The sequence below is a fragment of the Dipodomys ordii genome, unplaced genomic scaffold, assembly GCF_000151885.1.
Source record: "Dipodomys ordii isolate 6190 unplaced genomic scaffold, Dord_2.0 Scaffold13, whole genome shotgun sequence".
Lineage (NCBI taxonomy): Eukaryota > Metazoa > Chordata > Mammalia > Rodentia > Heteromyidae > Dipodomys > Dipodomys ordii.
In genome coordinates, this window is record NW_012267229.1 from 14,478,696 (window position 1) to 14,488,626 (window position 9,931).

At 46.2% G+C, this 9,931-nt stretch overlaps 1 protein-coding gene across 2 annotated transcripts in view; it reads left to right on the plus strand.

The window, feature by feature from the left end:
• Nucleotides 1-6,080: 6,080 nt before the first annotated feature.
• The window catches only part of Cbfa2t2 (core-binding factor, runt domain, alpha subunit 2; translocated to, 2), a 90,749-nt gene continuing 86,898 nt past the window's right edge, over nt 6,081-9,931 (plus strand). For both annotated transcript variants that reach the window (XM_013010611.1, XM_013010612.1), the window contains exon 1: nt 6,081-6,221. In XM_013010611.1, the coding sequence (XP_012866065.1) occupies nt 6,188-6,221 (34 nt within the window). In that variant the 5' untranslated portion in view covers nt 6,081-6,187. The remainder of the gene's footprint in view (nt 6,222-9,931) is intronic.

Here is a 9,931-nt window from a genome sequence, read left to right on the forward strand (position 1 = left end):
TAGCCATAGGAAGAGCTGGGGGCTATAGTTCAGTGGTGAGCTTACCTGGTGTATGTGTGCAAGCCTGACTTTTCTTCCCGCCCCCCCACCCACGCCATATGTATTGGTGACCCTCATACTAGGCAACACTAATGTAGATTCTGAAAAGTTCTATGGACTAGGGTGTGTACACTCTAATTCCCCCTGAGTAAGTAAGTCTTCCTTTCTAGAACCAGGTTTCTCCTCTACAGCCTTTCTCCCTGCCCCCATCAAGGTAATGACCTTGCTGAGTGGGTGTTCTTTTGTTCTTGGCCAGCCTGCACCTGGGCAGGAGGGTGGAGAACAGGTGTGGAGCTAGGCCTCTTGGCACCAAGGGGGTGGGCTCAATTGTTCCTCTTGTAAAGCAAACAAATAGCACCCAACTCTGTCAGGGGGCCTCAGCTTCTGCCTCTACTCCTGGGGGCAATAGGGGAGGGGAATTGTGGCTCCTGTCAGCACCACCAAGCACAGGCACTTTAAGGTCACACAACAACCAGTCTGGGCCTGGGGGTGATGGGGTTCTCAGCACAGCTGACACCTGGGGAAGGTGCACCAGGTGGGAGGCTTGGAGGGGAGGGGAGAGGCAGGGAGGATTGGCCACCTTCCAATGGCCCGGGCCCAGCTGCAGCTGAACCTGTGGAAGGCTTGTGTGGGATACACATGGAGACTGTTTTAAATCATCCACACTCCACAGCCACTGTGGCTCCATCTCTCACCTGGGGGGGAAAATAGTTTAGCAATCCCAGTGGGGAAAATCTTTATCTCCTTGTGACTGGCTCTTTGCATCCTAAGTTCCGATCCCCACGCCAGAACCCTGGCTTTTGGCCCCAGGATGTCTTTGCTCATCCAGCAGCTGCTCCATCCTTCTAGCTGCTCTGGCTCCAAATCTAAGAATTACCTTTTACCTTTCACCTTCTCATCCCCCCACCTCACCCCCCAACCTTACTGCCTCCACCTTCAAAATACCAGGGGAGTCCAATCCCTTCCCTTCTCACCATCTCAACATCTCTGCTCCCACCATGGTTTGGCCTCCAGGGACCCCCCCACCTCCCCTTGCCTTCTCTGTCCTCTCTTTCCCCTGAGGAGATAAAGATCCATTCACCACCTAGTCCATAATTGTCTAGTGGCTCCTAAATTGACTTAAAGACAAATTCCTTACTATGGAGCAATAAGTCATGCATCTCCTGGCTGTCTCCAGCCTTCTTTATCTATCCACTGTTGTGTGTCCCCTAGTCCTGCCTCAGGGCCTTTGCTCCTGCTACCCTCTTTTTGGGAGTCTCTTCAGCTCTCATTAAATCTCTGGCAGCTTTTGTTATTTTCTTCTAGTTTCTACAGTGTAAACACCACCTTAAACAGTTATTCCCAGCACAGGTGGCTGACACCTGTAACCCTAGCCACTCTGGAGGCTGAGGATCTTGGTTTGAAGAGCCAGCCTAAGCAAGAACATCCCTCAGACTCTTATCTCCAATTAATCAGCCAAAAGCTGATAGTGGAACTAAGGCTCAAGTGATAGCATGAGCCTTGAACAAAAAATTCCAGGGATAGTACCCAGGTCTGGAGTTCAGAATCTAGTATCAGTGCAAAACACAAACAGAAGTTTCTTTGCCACTTTATATAAAAGATCGCCTGTATCCTCCTTGCCTTACTTGCCTTTCTCTAGCCTGCTTTTTATTATTGTTTATTGACAATTCATCCTAATAGTCCTATTAAGAATGCCAGCTCCAGGGGGCAGGGATTTTGCTGTCTTATTAATGGCTGCATCCCCAGTGCTCAGGGAAATCCCTGGTACATAGTAGTTGTTCAATAAAGGATGGAAAGGAGAGAGGGAGGAAACCCAGTAATGTGAAGCATGCTTTAGCATCTACTGTGTGTTTCTCATCTACTATCCAGAGCCCCTCTGGTGGGTAGTATTGATATTACAAATGGAGAAATGGGACTCAGAATAGACTTGCTAATAGATTTCTTCTCACTGTGTCTCTTGTTCCACTCTCACAGACAATTACAATGGAGAGCCAAGAAGGTATAAGAGATCAAGTTTGAGACCCCAGAGGATTTGCCTAAGAATGAAATCTCAGACCTATTTGCTCTAAGGCTGTGTGTGCAGCTCTGAGTAGATGAGTCTTTTTTTTTTTTGTCAGTTGTGGAGCTTGAACTCTGGGCCTGGACACTGTCCCTTAGCTCTTTAGCTCAAGGCATGTACTCTACCACTTGAGCTACAGCACCACTTCCAGTTTTCTTGTGGTTAATTGTCTGGGCTAGCTTTGAATCTCCATCCTCAGATCTCAGCCTCCTCAGTAGCTAAGATTACAGGTGTGAGTGACCGGTGCCCAGCCAAAGATAATTTTTGTGTTTATTTTTCAAAAATATTTACACACAGGCCAGGGACCAGGATGCAGAAATACATGTGATCTCAGTTCTGTAAATGTGTCATATCCACCAGTAGGAATAATTTTGAAGAATACACAGTAAAATGGTGACCACAATTTATTACTTATGGTAAAAATTTAAATGTATTTCCACCAAGCAGCAGTGTTTCATGCTTGTAATCCTAGCCACTAAGGAGGCTGAGAACTGAGGATCACTATTTGAAGTCTTGAGACTCTTATTTTCAATTAACCACCCAAAAGCCAGAGTGGGGATGTGGCTCATGTGGTAGAGCACTAACCTAGAACAAAAAAGCTTAGGGACAGTGTTCAGGCCCTGAGTTCAACAAGCCCTAGCACTAGCATACACATAAACACAAAAGTCTTTTCACTTTCCTCATAGTCTTTTTGTAGAGTATGCAAATTTCTCATCCTGAGCATGTTAATATTCCAGAATGTAAACCATAATTGATAATTATTTTTAATAATATAACTAGTGGACAAGAAACTTAACTTGCTCATTCTCTTCCATTGAGCCCTCTTGGGCTCTTTTGTCTTTGGAGAAAAGGCTTGTTTGTTGGAAGGGTGGCAGCCATGGCAGATATTCCTCTGGCATACATATATAGCCTTTCTAAAGTGCCATGGGTATTGCTATCTCCTATTTACTTAGCAAAGACCATACATACACTCCTAAGTGGCTTTTCCTCACTGTCATCTGGCCTGGCCTGGTGTTTATCCTTCATTAATGGAAGGGGCATGGCTAGAGCAGATGGCAGGCAGTGTGTACCCCTCTCTTCTGCCACCCATTTTTATCCTGCTGTCACTAGGTAAAGAAAAACATTCATTTGGCACTGGGCACTTGTTTGGGACATGAACATTTCCCACATCAAACCCAGTGCATCCGCCTTGTTAGACAAATGATTTTTTTTTTTTTTTTGGTCAGTTGTAGGGCCTGAACTCTGGGCCTGGGCGCTGTCCCTCAGCTCTTCAGCTCGAGGCTAGCACTCTACCACTTGAGCTGTAGCGTCACTTCCGACTTTTTCTGCTTACGTGGTGCTGAGGAATTGAACCTACAGCCTCATGCCTGCAAGACAAGCACTCTACCATTGAGCCACCTTCCCAGCCAACAAATGGTATATCTTAAGCTAATTCTTCAGCACTTGAGCCTATAATTTTTTTATTTTTGGTCGTGGGTCCTGAACTCTGGGCCTGGGCGCTGTCCCTCAGCTCTTCAGCTCAAGGCTAGTGCTCTACCACTTGAGCCACAGTGCCACTTCTGGCTTTTTTCTGCTTATCTGGTGCTGAGGAATCGAACTGAGGGCCTCATGCATGTGAGACAAGCACTCTACCACTGAGCCACCTTCCCAGCCCCAGTTTATGAGACTGGGAACTCTTATCTCCAATAAACCATCAGAAAAGGTGTGGGAAGGTGATTCAATGGTAGAAAGCTTGCATGCATGAGGCCCTGTATTCAAGGCCCAGAGTTCAGGCCCCATGGTGGAACAAAACAAAACAAAACAAAAACAAACAATAAAACCACCAGAAAACCAGAAGTGGCACTGTGGTTCAAATGGTAGAGCATTAACCTTAAGCTGAAGAGCTGAGGACAGCGCCCAGGCCCAGAGTTCATGCCTCAGAACCAAAGGGAGGAAAAAAACAAAACAAAACAAAACAAAAAAACAGGGGAAGATGGTATATAAATCCATTTAATGAATTAAAAAAAAAGCCAACAAGGGGCTGGGAAGGTGGCTCAATGGTAGAATGCTTGCCTTGAGCTGAAGAGCTGAGGGACAGTGCCCAGGCCCAGAGTTCAAGCCCCACAACCAGCAAAAAAAAAAAAAAAAAGCCAACAACTTAAGCTACTAACACACAGAATAACAGTTGACTCCAAGTCTATGTTGGCCAAGAGGAACTAAAAGGGACAGGGTAATAGCTTTTGAATTTATTTACAAGCAGTTCCACAAACGCAAGCTGGTGCCCCATGACAGAAAGCAAATCAGTGGTTACTTGGATCCAGATAAAGATGGAAGGATGATTGCAAAGACAGGGAAAAAATTATTCTTCTTATTCTTGTGCCGACAGTGAGACTTGAACACAAAGCCTAGGCACTATCTCTGAACTTTTTGTTTCACAAGGTTAGTGCTCTACTTCCTGCTTTTTTGGTGGTTAATTGGACATGAAAGTCTCATGGTACTTGCCCTGGATGGCTTTGAATAGTGATCCTCAGATCTCAGCCTCCTGAGTAGCTAGGATGACAGGTGTGATCTACCAGTGCCTGGTGAGTGGGAGGAATTTTATTTTACAACGGTCAAAGCTTATCAAATATCACTTTTTTTTTGTCAGTCATGGGGCTTGAACTCTGGGCCTGGGTGCTGTCTACTGGAGAGAAGAGTCTCACGGACTTTCCTGCCCAGGCTGGCTTTGAACTATGATCCTCAGATCTCAGCCTCCTGAGTCGCTAGGATTACAGGCATGAGCCACCAGTGCCCAGCTTATACTTCTTTTTGTTATTGTTGTTGGTCCTGGAGCCTGAACTCTGGGCCTGGACGCTGTCCCTCAGCTCTTCAGCTCAAGGCTTGCACTCTACCACTTGAGCCACAACGCCACTTTTGGCTTTTTCTGCTTATGTGGTGCTGAGGAATTGAACCCCCAGCCTCATGCCTGCAAGGCAAGCATTCTACCACTGAGCTACTTTCCCAGCCCTTCGAATATCACTCTTTATTTTTATTTATTTTTGTTTTTAAATCTTAAAAAAAACCAAAAACAACCCTTAAGTTTAGCTGGCACTGGTGGCTCACGCTTGTAATCCTGGTACTGAAGAGACTGAAGATCTGAGGATCACAATGCGAAGGCAGCCTAGGTAGGAAAGTACATGAGACTCTTATTTTCAATTAACCACACAGAAAAAAAAACAAACTGGAAGTGGAGCTGTGCTCAAGTGGTAGAGCACTAGGCATGAGCAAAAAAAGTTAGGGGCAGTACCCAGGCCGAGTTCAAACCCCAGTACTGCCAAAATAAATACATTAATGAAAACACCCACATATTTATTCCCACGTAAATATCACTCTTTAATAGTTCATTATATCTAAAGTACAGCGGAGCCTGGTGTGGTGGTTCATGCCTTTATTCCTCACTGTGAGCATTAACTACACGGCGTGTATAAAAGCAGCCCTTGAGTCTAATTAAAGAGCTCGGTAATAATGGTAGCTAACAGCTATTAACATTAATATTTTAGACATTCAGAGCACTGTGTGTCAAAAAGCGGAAGTACTTGCACAAACGCTCAGGAAAAGGCAATCAGGCCTGTACCTGGAATACCCAGGTGAGACCTAGTTCCATCCTCCGAAGCCTCGCCCCAAGACTCCGCCCTCGCGCCCGGGCGGCTGCTCCGGCTACATCCGGAAGCCCCAGCCTAGAAGGTGGGCGGGGATCGTGACGGGAACGCGTAGCGCAGGAGGGGCGGGCCTGAAGATCAAGGAGGAACCGGGATAGGGCGTAGGTTCGCGCGGAAGGGGCGGGTCAGGTCAGAGGGCGGGGTTTAGCGTGAGCCATCTGTGGTCCGGCTTCCGCGTGCGTTGGTCTGGCGAGCGTGAGCGCGCTCCAGGGGCGTGTTTAGAGGACGGGGCGGGGCTAATCAGGGGGCCGGGCTGCGCGCGGCCTAACGGCGGCGGCGGTGGCAGCAGCCGCGGCGGCGTCGCTGGTATTGGTGAGCTGGGCGCCTGCTGGTCGCGCGGCGGCGCTTGCAAAGGACCTCGGCCTTGGGTCGAGGCGTGTGGCGCGCGGAGCGCGACGTTCTGGGCTCGGCGATGGTGGGCGTCCCTGGAGCGGCCGCCTTCCAGCGTGAGTGAGGCGGGGAGGCGGGCGGTTGAGGGGGGCGTGTGAGGGGCCTGCTGCTCTACCGGCGCGACATGCCCAGGGAGCGGCTGGGGCTCGAGGCCGGGGCGGGGAAACTGAGGCCGAAGCCGAGCGGGGGATCCAAGGTCACGCGACGTCCCGGTCCCTCGCGGGTCCCCAGGCCACCTTGGTGTTTTCTACGTCGCCGGAGGGTTCGGAGCTCGTGGTGCGAGAGAAACTGGGCACCGCGGCCTCGCCAGCCCAGGCCCGGCAGGCGGCCGTCTGACTAGCTTGCGGACAAGTATTGTTTTGTTTTCCTGGCGCGGGGGCCCCAAGTCCGGTCCGAGAAAGTAGCGCGCCCCTGGGTTTTGAGGGATGTGTGGTCGGTGTGGGTGGAGGGCGAGGCTGGCCTGCCTGAGGGGGCCTGTGAGTTGCAGGCTAAGGGGTGGCATTGCCGGGGTTCGAATCCCCCCCCCTTTTTTTTTTTACTGACCGTGACCTTGGCTCTCCCGGAGTCTCAGTTGCCCTGGCTGAAAAATGGGATTTGAAGAGTCGTTGTTTTCCATTTCCCCGGAGTTGTGGGGTTTAGGGAAGACCAGTCGGACGGAGCAGAGACCTCCCCCCCCCTCCCGCTCACGTCCACGCGTGAAAACTGTCACCGTCCTAATCGCGGTTTATCGATGGCATACTGTGTGAGCCTGCCCGGGAAAAGTCCGAAATTAGGCTCTGGTTGTGTATTTGATAACGATTTGCATTTTGTGTACGGTTCTATTCTGCAATCCAGTTGTGTTCTAACCTCCATTTCGCCATTCAGGCATTTATCTAGTGTTTCTTCTAGAAATGTGAGATCTTTGGGGGAAGGGTGGTGGTATCTCTTAATAAGTACAATAAAAATTTAATTGCTTCTCGTTTCGGTGGTGGTAATAGCCAGCATTTTTTTGAGCACCAGGCATTTTGCCTAAGATTCGTTTAATATTTATTAAATCGCCTCAAGGAAAAAGTACCATGCTAGGCCCTGAGAATTGACCACTCTTTAGGAGAGGGAAGAGACTCACTAAATAAGGAAACTTATTTGCTAAGTCTGTTTTGCATGTTTTCTTCTATTAAAGCCTGATGACAACCTACATAACAATTAGGTATTTGAATGTATCCATTTGGCCAGGGAAGAAACTGAGGGGCAATAAGAACTCTGCTCTTGCCCCTGAGCAAAGTTTTTAAACATTTACATAGTATTGTTTGTTTGTCTGTTTGTTTGGACTGAGTAAATACTGGATTGAAGAAATGGAAAGGTAGATCAGATTCATCCAGTTAATGGCTTTTCAAAATCAAGTCTACAGTTGCTGTGTTATAAGGTTTCTTGGTCCATTTCTTGTGGAATTTACCACTCCAGAGAGGCAGACTGGTAACCCTTTCGGTCTGACAATACAGTAAATGGACTTTTCACTGAACTTAAAATTATGTCCAAATCTTTTGTTGTTTTACTTTTTAATACCCCCAAAGTACAATTTTTTGGTTCTGTTATGTAACTTAAAGAAAAAGTTTTCCTAAGAGAATTCTCTTAAATTCCTAGACAGTGTGCTTAGTGTACTTTTTCTTTTATTTGTTTATTTTTTGCTGTGCTGGCAACCAAACCCAGGCCTTGTACATTCACCACTGAGCTAACATCCCAAACATTTTAACTTTGCCTTTTTGGGGGTGGGGGTGGGAGAGAGGAGAGAGGTTTCACTACATATTAGCCCAAGCTGGCATGGAACTCTTGACCTTCCTGCTTCAGCCTCCTGAGTGCTGGAATTACTGGCATGTGCCACCATGCCTGGCTCTACTTTTTTTTTTTTTAATCAGGAAGAATGTATTACGTTACTTTGAAATGAGATGTTATTAACAGAGCTTTTTTTTTTTTTTTTCCAGTGAGGTTCTTAAGCTGCATTTAAGTTCAAAATTGACCATATGGTAGTCACTCTGGAAGCCTACGTACATTTCCCCTCTTTCCTTATCTTTTTCTTTCCCTTTCTCCTTTTAAGTTTTTTTTTTAAATGCAAGCCTCCAGTCTATGTTGGGCAAATGCTCTACCACTTAATTAGATTCCCCACTCTGATTATATATGTGTATATATATATATATATATTTAATTTACAGAGGGGTTACAGTTACATAGGTCAAGTACTGAGTACATTTCTTTTTGAACAGTTGTCACCTCTTTCCTCATTTCCTCACAGATTTTTCTCTCCTGAACCCCATCCCTCCCCAAAGTGGTGTAAATTCATTTTCAGCATAGTCCTGTCAGGCTTTTATAATTATCTGTAGTGCTGGTGAGAGAGAATGTAAGAAGCAGCTCAGTCCTACATCCTAACTGATATCTCTTGAGAAGTAGTCTAGTGGGCTCATAGCATCAGGAAATATACTTTCATATGCATATATATTAATATTTATTTTGCTTGCTCCTTCCTTTTTTCCTTCCTTCCCTTCCTTCTTCCTTCCTTCCTTGGGTTTTGAACACCAGGAACTCCTTCCTGCTCCTTAGGTAAGCACTCTATCACTGAATTGCATTCCTTGAATATTTATTTTGTATTTATTTCCAGAACTGGGGCTTGAACTCAGTCCCTTCCTGGGTGCTGTCCCTTAACTTTATTGTTCAAGGCTGGTGTTCTAACACTGAGATGCAAACCCACATCTGGCTTTTGCTGTTTAATTGTAGATAAAAGTCTCATGGGCTTTTCCTGCCCCGACTGGCTTCTGACAGGGATCCTCAGATCTCAGCATCCTTAGTAGCTGGGATTATAGGTGTGAGGAGCTGATGCCTGGCTGAATATTTGTGTTAAATTACAGTTAATAGAGTGGAATGTAGTTCAATGGTAAGAGTACTTTCTTGCTTCAGACCCTGGATTGGGTCCTCGAACTTGTACCTCCCCCCACAAAAAAATAAAAAATAGAAAAGCAATAAATGAGAAGAGGGGCTCTCCCAGGTAAGCACACTGACAATGTTTCATACTTTCCATTAGTCCTTATCTATTATGCCACAGTGATGTTTTTACCCCTAACCCCAATTACTGGATGAGGGGAAAAGGGGGTAAGTTTTTTTTGTTGTTGTTGTTTTTTGGTCAGTTGTGGACCTGAACTCTGGGCCTAGGTGCTCAAGGCTAGTGCTCTACCACTTGAGCCACAGCACCACTCTCTGCTTTTTCTGCTTATGTGGTGCTGAGGAATGGAACACAGGGCCTCATGCATGCAAGGCAAGCACTCTACCACTGAGCCACCTTTCCAGCCCCAAAAGGGGCTCACACCTGTAATCCTAGCTGTTTAGGAGGCTGAGATTTGAGTATTGCAGTTTGAAGCCAGTCTAGGCAGGAAAGTGTGAGACTCAATCTCCAATAAACTACTCAGAAGAAGCTGTGAATCAACTGGTGACTCTTATATCCAATTAAGCATTCTCCCCAACAAAATACCCTAAGTGGTAGAGTGCTAGCCTTGAACAAAAAAGCTTAGAGACAACACCCAGGCTCTTGAGTTCAAGCTTCAGAAATTTACAGGGCAGAAATGTACAGGAAACAGATATAATGGTAACAGTTGAACAGAGTTTGAATTTGAGGACTATATTGGGAGTTTTTCAATCTCTGAAACTGATTTTCTTGCTTAATCTATAAATGGAGATAATTCTACTTAATTATAGTAATAATGTTAGGTGCTGGTATATATTACATAGCTCTTTTTTTTTTTTT